This window comes from Syngnathus leptorhynchus, chromosome 7 (genome assembly GCF_054491065.1).
Source record: "Syngnathus leptorhynchus isolate UIUO chromosome 7, UIUO_Slep, whole genome shotgun sequence".
Lineage (NCBI taxonomy): Eukaryota > Metazoa > Chordata > Actinopteri > Syngnathiformes > Syngnathidae > Syngnathus > Syngnathus leptorhynchus.
In genome coordinates this window covers 13,886,813-13,911,650 of record NC_141201.1, presented here as the reverse complement: position 1 = coordinate 13,911,650, position 24,838 = coordinate 13,886,813, and the positions used below count along the sequence as shown (strand labels likewise).

The window sequence follows — 24,838 nt, the reverse complement described above, 5'->3', positions numbered from 1 at the left end:
CTGACTCGCAATAGGACTAGTCAACAGCGTAGTTCCAACAACACTAGCTACTCAGATATAGTGATACACGTCGGCGCCAATGATGTTAGGATGAGGCAATCTGAGATCACAAAGAGAAACATAGCGATGACATGTGATCTCGCCAGAAAGATGAGTCGGCATCGAGTATTTGTCTCTGGCCCCCTGCCTGGGAGAGGCTCTGATGAGAGGTTTAGTAGTCTCCCTTAATCGATGGATGGCTGGGTTCTGTAAAAAGCAGGGACTGTATTTCATAAATAACTGGTCCTCCTTCTGGGGCCGCCGCGACCTGCTGAGGAAGGACGGCCTTCATCCTCACCGTGAAGGCGCCTTCACTCTTTCTAGGAATATAGATTACTGTTTGAGCCACTCATGACAGGTCACCTTAGAGCAGGCCGGGGCACAGGTGACTAGACCACCTGTCAGGATGGGTTTGGAGTCAGTTAAGTTAAAGTTGACTAGCACTAGGCTAGACTTCCAGCATGCACAAAGTTCCTTGTGTAGACTAGAGCGTCACAGTTTGAATAGTGCTACAGTACACATGAACACACTTTCTACTGAGGTGGCAGACAAATCCAATCGCTCCACCCCGACCGGTATAGCTGATGATATGGTGCCTGTTTCAGATAATATTACGTGTGTACCAAATATCTACTATCAAATTCCTACGGTCGTATCGTCCCACCGCGCTAATAAACAATTGAGAGGTGATGTCAGGCCTAGAAAACACAATCTTACTCTCATTTTGTTTAAAAATCCTTTGATAAATACAAACCCTGATCACACTTAAACTTGGTTTTATGAAGATTAGATCGCTTCATACGAAAGCAGTTCTCGTTAATGACCTCATCACGGAACATAATCTAAATATATTTGGTCTTTGCGAGACCTGGTTAAAACCTAATGAACTGCTACCGCTTAATGAGGCCTCGCCTCTAAATTTTGTGAGCTTGCATGTGGCGCGTCCTCGAAAAAAGGGTGGGGGTGTTGCCCTCATCTCAAATTCCGTTCTTAGATTTACGCCTCGTTCGATTAACGTATTTAAAACATTTGAAGTTCTCACTGTCCGATCCACCGCTTTACCGTCATTTTATCTTGCTGTTATTTACCGTCCACCTGGGGCTTACTTTGGCGCCCTGGATGAATTTTCAAAATTCGTGCCTGATCTAGTGACAAATGCGGATAATATAATGATCATGGGCGATTTTAACGTCCACATTAATTTACCGTCAGAGCCACTTACTTCGGTGTTTCAGACTCTCATTGATACGTTTGGTTTTATGCAAGCCGTACAGGTAGCAACGCATAAGAATGGTAATACCTTAGATTTGGTATTATCTCGAGGACTGGCAACCTCTAATATAACAGTACTGCCATACCCTACTGTTTTGTCTGATCACTACTTAATAAAATTAGAAATTTTAGTTCTTAGTCAAAGACAAGAGAGCAATCAGAATTATAGCAGCTGTAATATTAACTCCATGACTGCGACTGCGCTATCTGAGCTACTGCCACCAGCAACTGCCGTATTTCCCTCATATACCGGCTCTATTGATAATCTTACAAATGAATTCAATGCTACATTGTTAAATGCCATCGACTCTGTGGCGCCGCTACGTCTGAAAACTCACCGTAGATTGCCTACACGTTCGCTTAAACAATTAAGTAGAAAGCATGAGCGCAAATGGCGTTTAACCAAACTTGAGGTTTTCCATCAGGCATGGCGCGACAGCCTCCTGAAATATAAAGATGCGCTTATCTTAGCAAAAACTCGTTATTTTTCACAGGTCATTAATCTCAATAAGAACAACCCTAAATACCTATTTGATACAGTGCCAAAGCTAACACTACGCCAGCCGACCCCCGATAGCTCCTTTCACTCGGCTGACGAGTTCATGAAATATGAAATGTCTGCAGGGGGCTAGAGCATTTTCTATTCGGGCTCCAGAGCTCTGGAATGCCCTACCAATGGATATTAGAACTGCTACCTCAGTAGAAACATTTAAGACACGTTTAAAGACATATTTCTATCATATGGCCTTTAGTTAACTTGTAGTGGCCGATTCGGCTGGAGTTTGTTTTTGCTCCCTCTCCCGACCCCACTCCCCCCACCTGGGGAGGTGGTTAGGTGACACCCAAGCTGAGGGTGGCTATCTAGATTCTCGTGGACCAATTCAGCATGAGGGAACTGCAGCGGATGACCCTCCTAGAGGACACTGCCAGGACAATCGAAGGCACCTCCGACAGCTCTTCACTTTGGCCTGGACATCCACTTTTTGATTTCCATATTATGTATTTTATGTGCCCTCTTTGCATCCATTGCAGCCTGGTGATCCTGAAACGGGGATCCTTCCATCTGTGGTCCCTTCTCAAGGTTTCTCATTTTTCCCCTGGTAGGGGTTTTTGAGTTTTTCCTTGCCCTTTTGGGAGCCCAAGATCAGGGGATGCTTTGAGAATAATTGTCAATTGATTGTCTATGTGAAGTCCTTTGAGGCTGCTTGTGATTTAGGGCTATACAAATAAACTTGACTTGACAATTTTATTCAACATCATCATAATTTACCATTTTTATTTCTCATTTAATAGCATCATTCCACCGCATCAACAGTAAGTCACTGTTTAGCTCAGTAAGTAGAGCATCAGATTTCCAACCTCATTGTCATTTTTATTATTAAATTTTTTTATATAATATAATATAATTTATTATATAAGATCAGGGGATGCTTTGAGAATTATTGTCAATGATTGTCTATGTGAAGCCCTTTGAGACTGCTTGTGATTTAGGGCTATACAAATAAACTTGACTTGACTAGATTGCAAATCGGGACCTCATTGTGCCATTACTTTCAGTCAGAGTAAATGTAAATGCTGGAATAAAATTGTTTGACAGGATGAGTAAATCAGTATGTTACAATAACACAAAGGCTGCTGTGTACTTACTCCAGGATGGTGTTTTTACTGTCATGTAAAATCGGTTTGTCCAGATCATCCACATTTAGTGATGAGTCTCGTCGGCCACAGGAGGGCGACGTCACCTTATTTTTGTCCTTTTGTCTGGGGGAGTTTCCTCCTTCACCTATTTCCAACTCACTACAAATCCAATGCAGAGGAAATTGATTATGTTTTTAAAATCCATGTAGCAATGTAGTACCAACTTCGTTTTCAATGTCATAACGACATCTGTGAACATTTCAGCATACCTTACTCTGCGACTGAGCCGGTCGCATCGTTCTTCCAGCAGAGCCACTTTGCACTCCAGTCGCTCTTTGTCCTCCTTCACCTTCCTGCTTTCCTCCTTCATTTTGTCTCGCTCCTCCTTTGACCTCTCCTCCTCCCGCCGAGCCTCATTCTTCTCCTCCCGCACCACACGGAGGAGTTCTTGAGCTTGACCTTGCTCCTCCTTCATTCTCCCTAGCTCCAGCTTTAGCTGATCTCTCTCCATGGTCACTTGGTGTAAGACCTTAACATACAAATGCAATTTTTATTAAGACGTAGCTAACCTTCTTTATCACAAAACACCCCACCCCTATCCGTTTGTCAAGATCCTCCTCCTCTTCACCAAGCAACTTCCTCTTCCTGTTAACATCTTCAGTCTAGGAAGATACATTATTAGTCCAAATAGTTGTAGCTGTGTTGTGGTGAGTTCATGAACAAATTGTACCTTGCTGTGGAGAATTTCCTCCTCTCTCTTCAGCTTTTTTGCTCTCAGATCCAACTGACTGATCAGATCCTGAAATTCTGACTCCTGCAGAAAGAACCAAAAGATTTGAAGTACCATGCCATTCACGACTTTGAAATGTGTATTCCCGCAGTTTTTAATCATCTTAAAATGTACCAAAAGTAAGATAAATTTACAGGAGGGGGGGGTTGTTTATGCACCTTTCACTCATCGTCTGAAACTCTATTGTCCGCCTGAATTCTCCCAGGCAATTGGATTAATTTCAGGAGGTGCTTGGTACCAAGATAAAACATTTCAAGATTATAAACAGGCCGTGAACTATTTTGCCCAGTGGAGTAAGATTACGTTTGTGACAAAAGAAAGCACTCTCACTCCCATACTTTTATTGCTTCATATTTACAGCATACAGGTGTTTTATGTTAAGATATTTTCTGTAATAATGACTTTATTACTGCTTGATCATAGTTTAGTGATAATCTCTGGAGCATCTTGACTTGCAGACAAATTTACTGTGCTTTGTTGCAGCAGGAATGCAACTCTTGTCAACCAATGGCCCCCTATAATACGAACATTTTGCATCAAACATCAGTGCGCCCATCTTGCTTTCTCTGATATCCTGACACTTTATCAGTCTTCTTGCTAAAAGGCCAATATTTTCTTCAGCCATATGACAGGTTGCATGTACAGGATATTGATGTACGAGCCTGACTGATCTTACTCTGTGTGAATGTGTCAGCTGTGCCTTTTCTATTTCACTGTCAAGTTGCTTGTGGAGTCTTTCCAGCTCATGAGCGTGTGAGGCCTGAAGATGCTCTCTGTCAACCTGCAGAGTAGAAAGCAAGCGATCCCTCTGGGCACTTTCCTGTAACAAATAAACACAAAAAAATCAAATACAAAATTCTTTAAAAAAAATTATAAAAAAGGATTAATCCTATATTTAAGTCTGTTATCTCATTTTGAGCTAGAAAAGATGATTCATACAATGTTTGCATTTTTTCTGTGGACTCTACACTCGCATCATTTTTGAATAACTCTCCTCTCGGCGTTCTGAAATGCCCTAAAATGCCACAAGATGGGCCCCAAAGCTGGATCCAGGTACAACAAAGTACTGTAAACTGAAGTGATACTAGATTGAGAGAAAAAGCTTTGTATCTAGGGGGAGAGCTAAATTCAGCATAGGGCTGCTCGACTGTGGATAAAATTATCATCATGATTATTTTGTTCAATGTTAAAATCACAATCATTTATATGATTGTTTTTTAAATTAAAACAGCATTTATTGGACATGTTTGGAACATAATTTATTGAACATGTTTTAAAAGAGAAACTTTCCTGTTAAATATGTCCTGGGTTTCCATTCTCCACACTCTCAGAACAGAAATACCAAATAATAATATTGTTGTTATATAAACCCATGTCGTTCCTGGTACTTTGTTAACGCTACAACAGTTATATACTAGATCGCTGCAGCACACGCGCGCCGTTGTTGACAAAGAACGAGGAATTTGATCGCTGGATCTAATGATTTGGAGTGACACAGATGGTTTGATAATATTGTTGTAATATGATAGTTATTTGAAATATAATTTATATATCGTTATAGGGGTCTGTGGAATAATTAGAAATGCAACTTACAACGGGTCCGACGTCAGCATATGCGGCGCATACGCGGCATTGTTTACATAAAGCACGATCGATGGATTTAATGAATTGGAGTGACACAGATGGTTTGATAAACGTGTTATTTATGTAATACTTACTTGAATAACTCTGACTGTTACGTCAGGCCCGTTCTCAGCTCCGCGTTTGTGTATATGTCACGTTAGCATACCGTATCGTTTAGCCTGTTGTTGCTGGTTCATGTCTGTTTTTGGTGTTGGATTTTGACAAATAAATTTGCCCCAAAAGTCCGACTTATAGTGCGACTTATATATGTTTTTTTTTTTTGTTTTTTTTACTTTATTGTGCATTTTATGGCTGGTGCGACTTATACTCCGGAGCGACTTATAGCCTGAAAATTACGGTATATGAATTTTGCGATTGCGTAGAGACAAAATCGTAATGTTTAAAATTCAATTCATTTAGCATAATTGGGAATCGGCTGTTAACGGACATTATGGAAAGACTTTACTGTATGTTATTTTAAACACTTTTTTTTTTTTATTCCAATCATTTGTGACTCTTTTATTTTTTAGGGTAATGTTGACGAGTCTGAAACATCAAACTGTTTTATGATTATTGTTTGATTTCCTGTTTAAATTATGAGGTAGGCAATTATAAACACTTTTAGGGAGTGGGGGGGGCCATATTGCATTTGTTTTGCAATGAGAGGTAGGGCTGTCATGATATGTAGGCATGATAAAAAACACAACAGAGGAAATTTTGAAAACAAATATGAATCAAAAAGCCCTACAAATTAACAATCAAAAATTCATAGTTGTACTAAGTTCATTTTTTTCCCCTTGTCAATCACTTTTTTTGGGTTCTTTTATCACAAACACTCTGATGAAGGCGGAAGTACATGCCGAAGCATGTCAGGTAATATAACCTAAAATCAAAATTGTTTGTGATAAAAGAACCCCAAAAAAAGTGAATCAAAAATTCAGTACACAATACGTATTGCTTGTGATTTTGTTAGAAGTGTTGTTTCTCCATCTAATTATGTGAATGTCTGCTTGCTGAAATTATAGATCGCTTTAGATAGACGTCTTTTTCAGCCAGATGAGAGCAGAAATAGCAGAAAAAACAACTGACCTCCTCCAGTTGTTTCTCTCTGATGTTGTTCAGCTCTTTCTTGTGCTCCTTCCTCAGCGCTTCCAGTTTCTTTTCATGGTCACGCTTTACTTCTTCCCGCACTTCCACAAGCAAATCAGACAGCTGCACAAGGAAAAGAAGGGTCGAATTTAAGCTTTATCATGGTGAATTTGTAAAGTACTTCAAATAGAATACCTCTCTGTGGTACTTAGCAAGTTGCTCTTCAGGACGTGGACCAATCAGCTCCCTCCTGCTCTCGGTACCAATAACCTTTCCGCACACAAAAAACAGACGGCAAAAAAATTACCAGTAAGACGTGTCGCTTTAACATCCTTATTGCTGTTTTTTTTTAATAATAATAAAAAAAAAAAAAAATCAACTACCTCCCGTTTAAAAGAGCTTAGTTTCTCTTCTTGGAGTTTCTTTTTTTCTGCTCGAAGCTTCCCTTCTGACTCCGCCTTCAGACGCTCAATGTCCAAGTTATTCTGAGCCTCCAACTTGTCACGTTCTGTTGCCTTTTCTTCTTCAAGTGTGATACGCAAGTCTTTCAGCATAGCTTCACTCTCCTCCCTGAACACAAAAAAATAGCTACATATAAACATTGTATCAATTAAAGCTTAGTACATTCCTTTCATGTGACCATTCATTGTGTTCATCTATTATGTTTACAATTTAGAAAAATAAATAATTTAATGTTTGTATCGGTTTTAGTATAATTATTATTAAGTCCACATGAACATTCAAGCAAGCAACGAAAAATCAATCTGTGTTTTTCCATTATGAAAATAATTTTATGCAGCAAGTGCTCCCGTGGACCTTTGTGACTCTGACCTGAGCTCGTGAAGCTGCCTCTCTCTCTCCTTCAAAGCAGATTCTTTAAGTGCCTCCAGGATCCGTTCAGACTCCATGTTCAACCTTACCTCCTCTTCTTGTCTCTTGGACAGAAGTTTCTGTTTTAGAGTTCTGACAAGGCAGAAAAAACAAAACTCATAAGAGTTTTTTTCCTTGGATTGGATACCACTCAAAATTAACCCAGTTCTTGCTAAAACAAGAAATATTTTACAACGGTGAAAAGTGACATGTAGAGGACATTGTTTTAGTCCATCCAACCATTATCTGTACAGCTTGTCCCCACGGGGGTTGCGGGCGTGCTGGAGCCTATCCCAGCCATCATCGGGCAGTAGGCGGGGGACACCCTGAATTGGTTGCCAGCCAATCGCGGGGCACACAGAGACGAACAACCATCGCACTCAATCGGTGCACTCAATCTGCACAGATTATCATGCATGTTTTGGGGATGTGGAAGGAAAGGGGAGGACCTCCACACAGGAAGTGTCGAAGGTGGAATGGAACCTGTACCTTTTGAACTGTGAGGCGGACGTGCTAACCAGTGCCCCACTGTGCTTCCCATTATTTTAGTATAATTGATAGAACTGTGAGACTGGAAAATAATAAATCGTAGTATCCTGGCTATAGGACCAAAATTTGTTAGCTCCGCAGGGAAAAAATGTAATGATGATGATCTATTGAATTTGTTAGCTTCTTTATCCTTTTTGTATTGGATTTCTCACACAAACTATTTGTATGACAAAGAGATGATTCTAACTATACTCAAAACATAAGGTGTCAGTGCTGATAAAAACCATCGACAAATTGAGCATTTTTACAACAGTACCTGAATTTTTCTTCACTCTCTTCTGTTAGCTTTATCTCCTCCTGTTCTTTGCTTCTCAGCTTTTCTTGGAGGAGACACTTTCTTTGTTCCTTCTCCTGCATTAATCGGAGCTCCTCTGCCTCCTCCTCTCTCTTTATTTCCTCCATGAAGAGAGATATTCTCATCTCCTTCTCTCTTTTCAAATGTTCCTTCTCCTCTTCTTCCTCTCTGCTCATTGTCCCCAGAAAATGAAACGATCTACTTTTCTTCTCCCCCATTATTTGCTCTTTGCGGTTCTCCACTCCTGAAATGACATTGCCACGCTTCCTGTCAAGCTCGCTGCTCCTCTCATTTAGACTTTTTTCCTTTTCAGAATTCCTCCACTCATTTACTTCCTCCTTCTCTTCTTTCTTCTCATTTTCCCAGATTCCAAAGTTTTCTTTTTTCAATGGGGTCACATAATTCACTGTGGCAGTTTCTCCTTCGTTGATTTGGGCATTAGAAGTTCTGGACAGTCGCCCTCTAGATGTTTCAGGCCTGGGTAGATTCACACCTGAGGTGAGACCAGTTGCTGTTTGTTGGCTCCCAAGACTTGATTGGTGGAGCATGAGTCTTTCTACTTTTGGAGATGCAGCTTTGTCTTTGTCTGCAAGCTGCAAACGCCTTTGGAGAAAGCACATTTTGAATGTCAATTCATTGAAATGACTTGCCTCTGAAGTCTTTTATGACAATATTCATTAATTTTAATAGTCACTACTCTGAGAACAGAAAATGTGATTTGCATTCGTTTGTCAGTTTTAAAAATTAGTGTAGTCCATCTATGAGTTTCTTCTATTTGGGTGAAATCTACAGGAAAAACGAATGGCAGTGTACTAGAAACACAAGGTAGCTGGTGTCTGGAGTCTATTCTATAGATACAGTTTTACCATAAACATCCGTTTACTATGTATAAACAGCAAGGAAGCAACAAACCTCTTGGCAGTCTCGCCCTTTATGTACTTATCCATTTCATCTTTCTTTACTTCTTCATCATCGTTATCCTCCAATGGACTCACAGAGCCAGACAAATCTGAAAAGTCCAAAACCTTTTCCGACATCTATGTGAGACAAAACAATTCCTTATCAAACAAGTTGTCCAGAACCGCTGGCCTTATCTTTGCTTTAGTAATAAGTGCAGGAAAAAAATTCAAATGTAAGCAAACCAAAACCACATTAATTGTACCTTTTCTACAGATATACAGACCATCTAGTTTTCTCTTATGCTGCTTTCCAAATGTGAGCGCACATTCACACTGAGCAGACATGACCGATAAAAATTTGTCAGGAGTCACGGTTTAGGCTGCATCTGGTATATGACCACAGAGATTTATTGCTTTAACAACATTTTAATGAGTGTCCCTCATTTGCAGCACAAATTTCTGCAGAGGGTGAACTGTTAAACGTTTGGGGGAGTGATATATCTTGTTCAGAGACAGACACACACAAAAAATCATTCAAGTGAATTTATGGAGGATGAACCCTGCTCAATGTCATCGTTGGAATCATAGTGCTGCAATCACACGTACACACAATCACCTAATTAACGATAAAAATACTTAACCACTGTGGATATGGACACATGGATCTGCTGCTTTTATCAAATGCACATGTGCGCGCATTTGATATAAGCGCGCGCACACACACAAACGCAGACACACACACACAAAATCACAAAAGCAGTGTCTATAGAAGCCATACTGCTGCCACGCATTAAAGCTGGAAATGCTATGCTTCTGTTGTGCAAACCAACCAATGTTGACAAAACAAAGTGAGCATGCGTGCAGAAAAGTAAGACAACTTAAATGACCAAGGATTTGGTTGGAAAGCTGTCTCTGACCAATAAATCACACATTAAAATGAGACGCAAAACATGAATAGCCTGCATCGTTATTATCTGCATGTGCTCCTTAAGACTGAGGTTGGATTTTGGAGACTGGCCCGGCATGGAAAGGTAAGCTAGCAACATGTCATGTGAGCAGACAGCACGCAGAGATTTAAAAGCAAACCCTACCTCTGCAGGAAGGAGGGATATATTATTCACGCTCTCCATCTTGCCAGGTTTCCTCTTTTGATGAGACACTGCAAGGACGTCAAGTCTTGCTTCCTTGCCGCGTTGCGCAGATTGAATTGTTGCCATCTCAAACAACTCAATGGCCTCCTTCTCTTCATTCAGATATGCTGATTGAGCCGTTTGGGCATCTAATTCATCTTTTAACTCTTTTCTCTTCCCCTGTGTTTCTCCATGATCAGTGGATACACAACTCTCCAAAACTTCCTCATCATCATCTGTCAATTTTCTCTGACTCAGGGAGCATCGCTCCAAATCGCCATGACTTTCACCATCCTCTTCCTCTAGTCCATCATGTCCGCCATCATTATCTGTGGTACTTGTATGCACAACTCCCTCATAATCAGTTTCCTTCACATTTCTTTGGGAGTCTTCAGCAATATTATTGCATTTCTCTTTCTCCTGCACATCTTTGTCCATTACTTCTGCACATTCTATCGTGTCCTTGTCACCATGCTGGACTGTCTCGGGCCTGTCATCTTTGTCTCCGACATTGTCCAAATTTTCCTCATCTTGTAAAAAATCTATTCCTCCACCATCTCTTTTGTCTTTCTTTTCATTTTCATAATCACTGGATGGCTTATACTCACATTCGGGAGTGCCATGACCTTCCCCCTCAACACATTTTTTGTCTCTACTTTTCTCATCTGCTTCCTCATATTTATTTTGGGTCTTTTTTGTGTCCTCAGTCTCCTCAAAAGGCTCTCCTTCGATAACAGTCTCATTGAGATGGTTTCGAGCTGCCAGAGGGGATAAGCGGCGGCCCCTCAAAGAGTCCTTGGGTAAACAGTCCATCCATTCCAAACAGACACAAGGAAGAGAAAAGTCGGAAGGGGTAGTGAGGGGAAGCAGGCAGACAAACACAAGTCAGATCATTTTAACATGCGTGCAAAGATAGTGGCAGTGATAATCTTGACAAATAACATGCAGGACTGGCAGATGGTGTTTTGAAAGACACATTAGATGATAAACAGTCAGTACGCATGTAAAACACAACATGGCAAATAAAGACACATTATAAGGCGCACCCTCATTGAATCTAATCTATTATTTCATATATAGGGCGCACCGGAGTAAAAGGCGCATAAAATAGAAGCTATACTGCAACAAACTGAGGTTGACTGGGGTTGGGGTATGCATCCACTAGCCAATAACCAATGAGCCCTCTGTAAACAATTGCGTTTCTCAAACTGTCTCCTATAAAATGATCAGAACTGACTAAAGTTTGATCTAACGCATTGGTACTGCTTACCTATGTTTCCCTTCCATATCGATCCGTAAATTTACTCGAAACATTAACAGAGCAGCCTATTTTGACATGAAATAGCCTCATGCGTATAGTAGCTATCATTATAGCATTAGCCACCCGCAAACTCCCATGAGCCTCAGCCCGCAGACTCCCATGAGCCTCACCAAAGTGTAAACTTTGCTGAGCAAAGTGCGTTTCTCAAACGATCTCCTATAAAATGATCAGAACTGACTAAAGTTTGATCTAACACTTTGGTACTGCTTACCTATGTTTCCCTTCCATATTGATCCGTAAAATTTACTCGAAACATTAACGGAGCAGCCTATTTTGAAATGAAATAGCCTCACAGGTACAACGGCTATTCAGTGACGCCCCCTGACCACAGTTGCCGTAATGCTGGGAAGCGATGTGACCTTGTAATTTACTAGTCGTACTAAAACATACTGAAACATTTTGGCAGAGCACTGTGTACAACCAGTATGGATCAACAAATTCATCAATTGATCCACATATAAGGCGTAGCGGACTATAAGGCGCATTGTCGGCTTTTGGGAAAATTTTAGGTTTTTAGGGGCGCCTTATAGTCTGGAAAATACGGTATATGGAAATTGGCAATTAAAAAAAATTCTTTTGTCATATTATTTCAAACTCAATATAAATCTGTCATTAGGAAAATTATATAGGGGGGGGGGAATCACCCCTCTCAAAATCGGCGTGACGATTTCAAAATTGCTATGACGATTCCAAAATAGCTATCATTGGGGGGGTTAGATCACCAAATGATTTCCGAGCGCAGCACCGCAGCTGCTCACTGCTCCCCTCTCCCCCAGGGGATGGATTACAATCACATGGGGATGGGTTAAATGCAGAGGACAAATTTCACCACACCCAGATGTGTGTATGACGATGATCATTGGGACTTTATAAACAAAATTCTATTGACAAACTAAAGTAAGACTTGTCAGTTTGTTTCAAATGGATTTGTCTCCACACACATAGCAGCTTGTTTGTACAGTCACAGTTGAGACATGCACAGCGCCCAATATGTCTACTCTGTACTATCAAGATCTGCAAAGAGAAAGCTAGTGTAGTGGGAATTAAGAGGACTGTCTTTTATCTTAACCTTGCAGCCATGAGCATATCATTCTAAGTTCTATTTTATTTAATCCTTCTTTGTTGGGGGGATTGAAACCTTATTTACATACGTACATACACATTTATCTCTAGTTTTTAAGAAAATGATTCCCGAGCGCAGCACCGCTGCTGCTCACTGCTCCCCTCTCCCCCAGGGGATGGATCAAAATCACATGGGGATGGGTTAAATGCAGAGAACAAATTTCACCACACCCAGATGTGTGTGTGACGATGATCATTGGGGACTTTAAAATGATGAGCCTACAGCTCTAAAACTCGACATGAAAAAAAAAATTTCCACACCTTAAATAAAAAAAAATACAACAACATTGAATCTAAGTCATTGTCAGTTGTGTTCCACAGTGCAATTAATGATTTTAGTGAGTAGAAGTAGAGAATAAGAAAATAGACAAGAACCTGATGCATCCAGGATAGGGAAAATCCTCAAACAGGCAGTGTTCTGGTTAAAGCCATTCGGCGGCTGAACTGGGTGAAAAAGCTTGGGGCTTATAGGTACTAATGTTTATAAACCATGAGGATCCTGCAGTGAGCACAGGTCCGCATCATGTGATTCTCTAATTTGTATTGGGTCTAATTTAATATGAACTATAAATAACAAAAACACGAGGATGACCATGCTGTCGGAATTCAAATGGCAAAACAGTAGCAGTGACAGTAGGTAGAAAGTAGGACAAAGAGGAAGGTACAATGGCAGCCATGCCCATAGGATAGATCCCAGCAGCACAGAAGCTACTCAAACACATCCTGGGTCATGGCGCAAATTTCACAAAAGATACAAAGAGAGAAAGATGAAAGAAAGATACACAGGAGGATAAGATGAAAACACGATTAAATTAGAGAATGGTGAAGAGGTAGTGAACTTGTAAACACTTGTCACAAAGACAATAATTTTATCAAAACTAGAAACAGAGACAACTGATGCTTTGAGTGTTGACCAAAGTTAGTTGGAACAGCAAACAGTGGAGTTTTCTGACAAAATATTCCAGATGTAATCTTAAAAAAATGCATCCTAGTTTAAGCATCTCGAACCAAACAAAGTGCACAAAGAAATTTACCACATCTCATTGAAGACACCAACTAGTATCATGAAGTGCCTCAATTTCAGTGAACTCTTAATGTTTTACAAAAACACATTCACCTTTTTATACCCGAATGTAATTCTTATACAAGTAGTCAGATATTAAGCAAGCACAGCATTCAAATACAAAAAAAATAAATAATTCTGTTCAGAAATGTGGATAACAATTATTTAATGCACTTTAATATGTTCCCGTGTTCTGGAAAATACTAACTTCGAACATTCCTGAATAATAACTACCGTATTTTTCGGACTAAAAGTCGCTTCTGGGTTTAAGTCGCATCAGCCACAAAATGGCAAAAATAAAGGGGAAAAAAACATATATAAGTTGCACCGGAGTCGCATTTTGGGGGAAATTTATTTGACAAAATCCAACACCGAGAACAGACATGAACCAGCAAAAACAGGCTAAACGATACAGTATGCTAACGTGACATTAACACAAACGAGGAGCTAAGAACGGGCCTGACGTAACATTAACAGTTATCCAAATAACTATAACATAAATAACACCTTTATCAAACTATCTATGTCACTCCAAATCATTAAATCCATCGATCGAATTCTTCGTCCTTTATGTAAACAATGCCGCGCGTGCGCTGCGCCGCTGACGTCGTCAGTAGCAGTTCAAATTACAGTAATCCCTCGCTACGTTTATCGCGGTTTCACTACATCGTGGATTTTGTTTCCCAAATTTAAAAAAAGAATAATTCAAAATAAAACTTTTAAATTGAGGAAATATGATACAAAAGTTGCCCACATGGCAGCAGAAGGCAGCCAGCTCAGTGGCCTAGTAGTAGAGTGTCCGCCCTGAGACTGGAAGGTTGTGGGTTCAAAACCCCGGCCGGGTCATACCAAAGACTATAAAAATGGAACCCATTGCCTCCCTGCTTGGCACTCAGCATTAAGGGTTGGAATTGGGGGGTTAGATCACCAAAAATGATTCCCGAGCGCGGCGCTGCTGCTGCTCACTGCTCCCCTCTCCCCCAGGGGATGGATCAAAATCACATGGGGATGGGTTAAATGCAGAGGACAGAGCCCTTTGAGACTGCTTGTGATTTAGGGCTATATAAAAACTTGACTTGACTTGAGTGCCCACACAATTGCAGTGCGTACACTTGTAACTTTTTATCAAAAAAATTGTTATCAAACCTCCACTTCTCCAAACAATTTAGATATGGTCGGCTTTTGGTAGAAGTTTTAGGATAAACCTAAAATGCACTACAAACTTTAAAACTCTGTTCAGTGTTTCAGTACTTCTTGCACAGATTTCTGTCCTCTTTTTAAATAGGCCCCCTTGGAACTCCTTCCATCCCATGACATCCACGTTTCTGTGACTCTTCTCTGTTGCCACCTGCTGAAGACACCTAAATACCACTTCTAATCCTGATTCATAGATCAAGCACCTGTTCTATATCATGACATTAAGGTCCTTGTGAGAGAACAGCAAGTACTGTAAAAAGTACTGAAATATTGAACAAGCAGACATGTGCATTGAAAGGTTCAGAGAACGTCAAATTAAATTCCCATGGAGATGTTATGATATATTTTATATCTATATAGAAATTTTGCTATCTCAATATCCTTAACTATGTATAAGCAGTTTGTCAAATTAAATTCCCATGGAGATGTTAGGGTAGATTTTATATCCATATAGAAATTTCGGTATCTCAACATTCTTAACGCTGTATGAGTAGTTTGTCTTTGCTTTGCTTGATTGAGGAAATATTAGCTATGACTAAAACGTATATAACGTCTAAAAATATCAAGCCATCACTACAATGAACACATACAAAAATGTTTCATTTTAAATGAAAAATGAAGAACAGTCGCAAAAAAAAAACCAAAAAAAAACCCAGACCAACACCTTTGCATTTATGTATGTGTTATGAGCATACCTGTCGAGATGGTGGTTCAGAACTCTGGCCTCCAGATAGGTCCTGCATTTCTGGTTCAGTCCTTTCCTCTACTCGTGCTGCTGCACTACCGTCACTGTCCTGACAACACTCGTGTGCATGTAAACACAAACACACACACACACACACACACACACACACACACACACACACACACACACACACACACACACACACACACGCATATTATAAGGTCCTGAAGTAAGGTGTAAAAAGGGAACGGAATTAAACAAATCAACTATACCATTAAAAAAAGATTCCAATTAGGCATTAAAAATATTTTTGGAGTGTTCTGCGTACCTCATATAGTATGCCCCCTCTGAGGTCATCCAGATTCAGGTGGAGGTTCATCAGTTGCTGGTCTGATGACCGCTGACTTGACTAAAAAAATAAATACAATTAAAAAAAAAAAAAAACACATCTCCTCATCAAAGAACCAACTGCAATTGTCGATTTTTTTGTCCCAGTTGCCTTTTAGATAATTTCTTAATAGATGTACTGCACCTCTTTTTCCAAGATTTCATCATCACCATCAAAGCCAGGCATGGTAAGATAAACGTTTTCTTCCATTTTGGAGCTTAAAACACTTGCAGCACCACTGTTACGGAGTGCCTGACAGGGGAGGAAATCAAAATTAGCACTGTGCAGACTTCACTGTCTTTAGATAAACACACATATGCATGAAAAAAAAAAAAATTCAAAATACAAAGTATACAGTACTTTTCATTGAAAATTTTGAGTCACCACTACCACTACCACTGATAATAATAATAATTGTCAAGGGCTCCAGTTGTAACATCAATTCAATCTCCACGATCCTATGTGTAGCATTCATTGATCCGTCCGGCTTCTGTTGCACTACCCCTGTTTGGTGTGGCAAGGAGCTGGAGCCTATGCCAACTGACACAAAGTTAACGCCCCTATCTCACTGAGCTCCGAATAATTGCAAGTGTTTTCAAAGGCAGCTAATGTTGTGTTCTCCTCACGGTTTGCCAGGCAGGTAAAACTCATTGCACGCAAAGAGAGAGATGATTCATACTCACATTCATTCATATAGTCACTCACTGGGATCTAAAATCCAGGATGCCTTTGCCTATGTCAGGTAAGTTTTCCACAACAGACTGTGTCTAACAACATAAACCTCCAAAGTTGGAAAATATCACTTCCATAAATATGCGAGTTGTATTCTGTTCTAATTCAAAACAATGTTCCCATGGCAACTTATGTAAAGTGATGGAATTTCTTGTAGGGTCATATCATAAACCAACCACCATTACATCTTTAACTGTATACACAAATATTGAGTAGAAAGGACACTAAATATAAAACAAAGTATCTTCATACGTTTTCTGTACCACTTATCCTGATTAAAATAAAGTGAAACCACTCCGATTGGAATACACCTGACAGTAAAATACATGTACAGTGGAGCCTTGGTTTTCGAACGTCCCGGTTCTCAAACAAATCGCTATTCGAACAAAAATTTTGAATTTTTTTTGCTTCGGAGATCGGACGAAATTCGGTTGTCGAACCTCACTAGATGAGCCGAGAGGACCCGCATGCCAACTGACTCCGTTTGTTATTACATTCTCGTTTTCTGAGGATTGCATCAACTCTAATCATGCCTACAAAGGAAGCAAGTGGGAGCAGTAAAGCCATTCTGAAACACAAAGACGCTCCTAAAGCAATGCAACAGTGAGCGTCCGGCGCACTGCGGTTGCGCGATCGGACCAAATTAAGCTCCCTGTGCACTGAGGTCCACTTAAATTTTGGAAAGTACATCAGGGGTTTAAAAATATTTTCTAAATTTCAGCGACCGCTCTGTCACAATAATGCAACCAGCGCGGTGCAGTTGCGCGGTCGGCGGCGCGCTACGGTTGTGCGTTCGGCGGTGCGCTGCAGTTGCGCAATCGGACAAAAATGCGCAAATGAAAAAATGCTTAAAAAAGGCGTTTTTTTTTTTTTTTTTTTGCTTGGAACGGATTACATTTTTTTCCATTATTTGTAATGGGAAAACATGATTCGGAATTCGAACTATTCACTTCTCGAACAGCCTTCTGGAACGAATTGTGGTCGAAAACCGAGGCTCCACTGTACTATATTTGTGTTAGTCATTGTTACATTGCCATGGATAATATTTGCATTGCTCATTTAGAAATGGCTGGTCAGTTGCTTTCCTACATTGTAGTGACTCCCATTTATATCTATGATTATCATCCTACGTATTTTCCTCTTTCACTCATCTGTAAACATTTGGCCGCACTCAAAATTGTAAAACGTTTGAGCCAATTACATTTGGAAGTTCCACTGTAGTTTTGAATACACGTCCATCGTATAATTAATTAATCGCAGATTACCCCAAGAGGCCGAGGAGATGTTTTGAGGGGTTCCAGCCCCCCGGACCCGAGAGGCCGTGGGAAAACTGATCCAGAGATTGGGCCGAGGACAGGAGGATCTAGACCACCGAGAGAAACCAGGCTTCCTCGTGGAGGTGGCAGAGACCCCAACGTTGAACTCAGGCCCTACAAGATAGAAAGCAAAAACAACAGTCTGACGTTTCCACATGTATACGGTAAATGTCATCACTTTGTTTTTGGAAATTGTTTTGCTCCCTAAACTTTTGATTGATTTATTTTTTCTTTGTATCTTGAAGATTTAAGGTAAAACCTATTAATGTTCAACATATGCTATTCTGCTCTTCTGAAAATTAGCAAACCACTCACTCCAATTTTGTCCGAATCCTTCTTCTTTTTATCTTTTTTCTCCTTTTTTTCCTTCTTCTTCTTCTTGGACCCTGTAGCCCCAGCAGCAGCAGTGCTCTGCAGGCGTTCACGTTCTTGGATGACGAGGCGGCGGTAGTGCTCGTCACAGGGATGATCCCAGGTAGACTCACCAGAGGAGAAGTTGAAATAGTAGATGTCTCCTGTGACATCTTGGCTGCAAGGGGGATCACAAGTTGGCACAAAAATGACATACATAACAGTGGGTTATCTTATCTACACTAATCAACCTTTTTGCTATTCAAAATCCATTGGCAGCGGTGGTAATAACGTAAACTTTGACAGTGGCATGCGTGGCCAAATTTGAACTTTTGTCTTTTAAAGGTACTAATATATTCCTGGTTGGGACACATACAGATCCAATAATGACCAGGCAATTAAACAAATGTATTTTATTTACAGGTGCACTCATCACACGCTTGTATCCTTCTAAATATTTCAAGACAATATTAAAAAACAATAATGCACAGCAGAATTACTACTCTGACAAGTATTATTTTCAGTATGTTTAAAAAAAGGTCCAAACACATTGATTCTTGTGTGTGTGTGTGCCTTTTGTTTAGAGATGTTTTTTTTTTCTGACAAATACAAGTACGAGAACTCAGTTCTTGATTAGTCACGGATATCGATACTAAGCACCAATACCATAGGTACTTTTGATTTATGAAATTTCCTTCCAAAAATGTGACGGATAAAAGTATAGTATTTCTCTTTAGAAATTGCAATTTTCTATTCCTCTAAATTTTAATTCCTAGTTCCTGATCGCAAAACAACCACAATAGGGTGGCCGATACTCGTATCGGCCAACATCACGAGTACCGATACTGTGAAATAAGGCTGGTATCGTCACCAATACCTGATATCGGTACTTGCCCATCCGTACTTTTGTTGTGAACATAAATTAAACAGGGCAGAAGACAGGGTAGAAGTCAGCAGGGAATGAAATCAGCTGTTTCAGTTAACTCTACGCCAGTCAAATATATGGGTTATATCTGAAATAACATTGATTGAAATATAAATATATAGATAGAAATATAAATTTACTCTCAAAATTCTATCTCCAACAATAAGTATAACGAAGAATACTGTCATAAGTAGCTTGTTGAAGGCCTGCTGTTGACATCTCCCTGCAGATGTTAAAGAAACATCAACGTGCACGAGCACCACCACTCTCGGATGTCAAGAACAGCCAGTCCTTCACCAAATGCCACATTATTATCCAATTAATTTGGAGTGGCGGCATGGTGTTACTGGTTAGCATTGGTTAGCAGGTCTGCCTCACAGTTCAGAGGGGTGCGGGTTCGATCCCATCTCTGGCCCTCCCTGTGTGAAGTTTGCATATTATCCCCGTTCCTGCGTGGGTTTTCTCCGGGCACTCCGGTTTCCTTCCACATCCCATAAACATACATGGTAGGCTGACTGAGCACTCCAAATTGCCCCTTGGTGTGCGTACGAGTGCAGATGGTTCAGGGTGACCACTGATGACTGCTGGGATTGGCTCCAGCACGCCTGTGACCCCCATGGGCACAAGCAGTACAGAAAATGGATGGATGGATAATTTGTAGATGAGTGGAATCACAGTCTTGATGTGGTTACTTTTTAAGTGCACAAATACCTCTAAAGAAATGTAAATAATTAAATGAAAACTTTGCTCTGCATAATGATTCTGAAGATTTACTTAATCGAATGATGGAAAGAGAAGAATATGGAGAATGAAATGAATGATTCATGAGTTAAAGCAAATGAGATGCCTGTTCAAAATGTCGATTTATTTCTACTTCAATTCAATCGCAACCAATGTTGACACTTATAACATGAGGCAAACATCTTGGATCTCATCTGATGGTTTGCAATCAGTGTTAAAACCTGAACCAAAAACAGCGTGCAGGCCACTGTGGCAAGCAAAACTCACAGAAGATAACCGTAGTAATTAAAAGAAAATATACTGCTCAAAAAAATTAAAAGAACAGTTTTTTATCAGGGTATGGCATGAATTCAATTCCACTTTTCTGATAAGGTTTTGGTCAAGTAGCAGAGGGGTTTGTTCATCGGTTTCAGCTGCATTGGTGTTGATGGAATGAACAACAGGTGCACTAGAGGGGCAACAACGATGGTCCCCAGAACAGGAATGATTTTGAAGGTGGAGGCCATTTCAAGTTCCTTCCTCTTGATCTTTTTTAACTGTTTTTTCACAAGTGTTGGCTTTAGCTGGCGTTATTATCACGACTGGGAGCATGAGGCGATTTCTTAACCCTCCTGAAGTTGCACAGATTGTCCAACTCCTCCAGGATGGCACATCCATGCGTGCTGTTGCAAGAAGATTTGATGTGTCTCCCAGTACAATCTCCAGGGCATGGAGGAGATTTCAGGAGACAGGCAGTTACTCTAGGAGAGCTGGACAGAGCCGTAGACGGTCCTCATCCCATCAGCAGGACCGATATCTGCTGCTTTGTGCAAGGAGTAACAGGTTGAGCACTGCCTGAGCCTTACGGAATGACTTCCAGCAGGCTACTGGTGTGAATGTCTCTGCCCAAACAGTCAGAAACAGACTTCACGAGGGTGGCCTCAGGGCACGACGGCCTGTAGTGTGCCCTGTGCTCACTGCTCAGCACCGTGTAGCTCGACTAACATTTGCCATAGAAGACCAGAATTGGGAAGTCCGCCACTGGCGCCTTGTGCTTTTCACAGATGAGAGCAGGTTTACTCTGAGCACCTGTGATAGGGTCTGGAGAAGCCAAAGAGAGCGCTATGCTGTCTGCAACATCATTCAGCATGACCGGTTCGGTGGTGGGTCAGTGATGGTCTGGGGAGGTATTTCCATGGAGGGACGAACAGAACTCTACAGGCTAGAGAACTGACTGCCATTAGGTATCATATATGAAATCCTTGCACCCACTGTCAGACCCTAGGCTGGTGGAGTAGGTCCTGGGTTCCTCCTGATCCACGACAATGCCTGGGCTCATTTAGCAAGAGTATGCAGACAGTATCTCGAGGATGAAGAAATTGACACAATTGAATGGCCCTCACGATCACCTGATCTAAACCCGATAGAACACCTCTGGGACATAATGTTTCGGTCCATCAGACGCTGCCAGGTTGCTCCTCAGACTTTACAGGAGCTCACTGATGCCCTTCGACAGATCTAAGAAGACATCCCACAAGACACCATCCGTCGTCTCATTAGGCGCATGACGCGACATTGTCAAGCATACATACAAGCACGTGGGGGCCACACAAGATATTCAAAAGAATTTTGAGTAGCAGAAATTGAATTTAGGCAAAATGGACGAGCCTGCCACATCATTTTTTCACTTTGATTTTTGGGGTGTCTATATACTGAGCCCTCTGTAGGCTGAAAACCTTTATTTCCATCAAAAGATGTGGCATCTTTTTGTTCCTGAGACATTAAACTGTCCATATCAGTATAGATATCCAACATTTTTTTTCACCCTTGAAATCTGATGTGTTGTCAAAGTGCTCCTTTAATTTTTTTGATCAGTGTATATCTATTTAATTCGGATGGAATCAAATTTAAAATACTGGTTGTCAAGTTAATTTTATTTCAAATCAATTCAAGAGGTGCGAAGACAAAATTGTGTCTGTAGATAATAACACCAAGTTTACGGTGGAGGGATGATGTTAATTTTGAAGAATTATGTTTGTCTTGCATAAATCAAATTTGATTTCAGTGTAGGCAGGTCATTAAAATTATACTGACTGAACACAACTTTAATCCATCGATCAATTCTCTACATCCCTTATCAGAGTCTGGACCTGCGGTGAAAGGCAGACTACTCTTTGGATTGGTTGCCAGTCAATCATAGGGCACATATAGACGGACAACCACACACATTTATAGTCATTAAACAGGAACTTAAGCCACACTGCTTGTCCAGAGGTCAGGTGAGGGAACCACATTTTCAGTGGCACTGGTCACATATGAAAATAAAACAGAGGTGAGTTACAACTTGGACTGGTCACCAATCTGTCAGAGAATTATTAATTAAACACAACATGTATTGCATCGGTGTAGAACTGCGCTATATTACACTGTAATGACTACAGTTTTGAAAAGTTGAGGATCCCATTTACCTAACCTGATCATGTTTCTAAAAATGTTGTCGCCGGTTAGTGTTAAGACAAAAATAGGAAATGAAGTGACTTGAAGGAAATGAAGTGACTTGAACTCAAAGCTAAATTAAGATGGCAGTACATATCGTTTATACATATAAAGTGACTTGAAATTGTATTAACTGAAAATTAAATATAAATATGATATTAATATCAGCTTTAGTTTCACCAAGTTATGCTTGTATAAAATGTAAATTTACCCTTTAAGATAGGACTTCACCAATGTATATTTTCATGGGTTACAGTGTTTTATCAAAATCTCAGAAAGTTGACTGCAGTACATCCCCTGACTTACCAAGGATTCCACTCCGGTGGAAGAGGGGCAACAATTCCCTCCCTGGCCAGCCACATGAGTTCCTTCTCATTCTCAAGATCAATGCCTATCTCCTTTGCATACTCTCTGATCTCTGATAATATGGGGAAAACAACAAATTAAGAATGATTAGATGTTAAAACAAAAGAAGCTCTTAATGATTTGTGAAACTGTGGACTTTTGACACAGTAGGACATGACCAAAAAAGACCAATAAATACATATTATTTGTATTTATTATTTATCGCCAATGTTTGAGTATTATGGCATCAATCAGTGTGTGTATATATATATATATATATATATATATATATATATATATATATATATATATATATATATATATATATATATATATATATAAACAAAAACATTCTGTTTACCTTGGTCAGATGGAATATAATTTTCATCAAAGTCCTCCTCAAGGATAAGCTGTTTTCCGGTAGGCGCACTCATGATTACTGCAGGTAAGACATGTAATTATCAAAAGGACGCGGTAAGTTTTCAATACATAAGCGCAAAAACATGTTAATAAAAATTAAGAGTAATATTTTGATGAATGTATGTACATGGATTTCGGCGCGACGGCTCGGTGGAGCACTGGTTAGCACGTCCGCCTCACAGTTAAGAGGGTGCCGGTTCGATTCCATCTCCGACCCTCCCTGTGTGGAGTTTGCATGTTCTCCCCGAGCCCGCGTGGGTTTCCTCCGGGCACTCCGTCCGGTTTTCTCCCACATCCCCAAAACATGCTTGGTAGGCTGATTGAGCACTCCAAATTGCACCTAAGTGTGAGTGCGAGTGCGGATGGTTGTTCGTCTGTGTGCCCTTCGATCGGCTGGCAACCGGTTCAGGGTGTCCCCCGCCTACTGCCCGATGACCGCTGGGATAGGCTCCAGCACGCCCGCGACCCCCGTGGGGACAAAGCGGTACAGAAAATGGAAGGAAGGATTTCGGCGCCTTAATCCGTAGAATGAAAAGCGGCTCAAATACATACACTGAACTAAGTAAGCTAGGCGCCATTTAGCTACGTAAAGCTAAGCAGGTAAAAAAAAACAAAAGTTGTGAATTGCATATCAGCTCACCTTCAAACTGTCCGACTGCCCTTTGCCTTTATAGATTCTGTCAGCTCAGTAACGCGGGCATTGTTTCGACTCAAGATGCAAAAAGAGAAACTTGTACAAATAGGAACATCACCAAGGACGCTTCCCTGGTTTCCCGTTGACGGGCAGAAATAGACTGTTATTGGCTGGCCGCGTGAGACATTCAGGAAACATCGTAAATATTTTGGCTCCTCGGTTACGTTTTTAAGTCGTCTGTTTATGATACAGATGATATATATATATATATATATATACAGTCATCCCTCCTACTTCGCGGCTTCAACTATCGCGGCTTCGCTGTATCGCGGGTTTTCAAAAATAAATTAATAATTTTATCGCAGAAATTTCATCATTTCACGAGGTTTCGCGGCCACTTGAGTTTCTTCATTTTCCTTTAATAATGATAGCTTATGTTTAAAAGTCGTTTTCTTGTTTTGAAATGAATAAATTAAAGAGTCAGTACAGTATACTTTATCGTCACATGTGACTTCAGGGTGTTCTCTCTGTTGTATATTTAGATGTTGTATATTTTGGACTAACTCATGTTCCGTAGTGGGAAAACCCCGGATGTGGGAGGGGGAGCTTCGGGGACGTTCAGTGTTGTAATGTACGGCCAGTGAACTGACTGTGATGAAAGGAATAAAGCAGTATCCATCACGTCGTTGTCCGAACCATGCTTGCTACATCAGAACCTGGAAAATAGTAAAGATATAACACTCTCCACCGGCGGTGGCCTTCATCTGGACATAGCAATACACTGTTAGTCTCGTCGCTAAGGCATGAATGCGGAGCGCACAGTCCATTGATATGAAAGTCCCCTAGCAGCGAGCTGGTTGATGTCAGCGATAAAAATAGAATATCTTCCAAGAATAGCTAAAAAAAATCTAGTTTCTATTTCGCGGAAA

General features: G+C 40.5%; 1 protein-coding gene across 6 annotated transcripts in view; it reads right to left on the bottom strand.

Moving 5' to 3' along the window:
• Positions 1–24,421, bottom strand: part of LOC147054844 (uncharacterized) — a 33,434-nt gene extending 9,013 nt beyond the window's left edge. For 2 of the 6 annotated variants that reach the window (XM_085915835.1, XM_085915833.1), the window contains exons 1-20: positions 23,916–24,419; positions 23,217–23,294; positions 22,817–22,928; positions 18,334–18,547; positions 17,968–18,132; positions 16,115–16,222; positions 15,911–15,991; positions 15,593–15,691; positions 10,156–10,989; positions 9,078–9,202; positions 8,127–8,768; positions 7,283–7,414; positions 6,835–7,021; positions 6,647–6,721; positions 6,452–6,574; positions 4,416–4,559; positions 3,680–3,763; positions 3,543–3,611; positions 3,219–3,478; positions 2,959–3,108 (exon numbers count right to left, since the gene is read on the bottom strand). In XM_085915835.1, the coding sequence (XP_085771961.1) occupies positions 2,959–3,108; positions 3,219–3,478; positions 3,543–3,611; positions 3,680–3,763; positions 4,416–4,559; positions 6,452–6,574; positions 6,647–6,721; positions 6,835–7,021; positions 7,283–7,414; positions 8,127–8,768; positions 9,078–9,202; positions 10,156–10,989; positions 15,593–15,691; positions 15,911–15,991; positions 16,115–16,222; positions 17,968–18,132; positions 18,334–18,547; positions 22,817–22,928; positions 23,217–23,289 (3,677 nt within the window). In that variant the 5' untranslated portion in view covers positions 23,290–23,294; positions 23,916–24,419. Of the gene's footprint in view, positions 1–2,958; positions 3,109–3,218; positions 3,479–3,542; positions 3,612–3,679; positions 3,764–4,415; positions 4,560–6,451; positions 6,575–6,646; positions 6,722–6,834; positions 7,022–7,282; positions 7,415–8,126; positions 8,769–9,077; positions 9,203–10,155; positions 10,990–15,592; positions 15,692–15,910; positions 15,992–16,114; positions 16,223–17,967; positions 18,133–18,333; positions 18,548–22,816; positions 22,929–23,216; positions 23,295–23,915 lie in introns of all 6 variants that reach the window. The other 4 variants (XM_085915834.1, XM_085915836.1, XM_085915838.1 and 1 more) reach the window with 4 other exon arrangements.
• Positions 24,422–24,838: the final 417 nt, after the last annotated feature.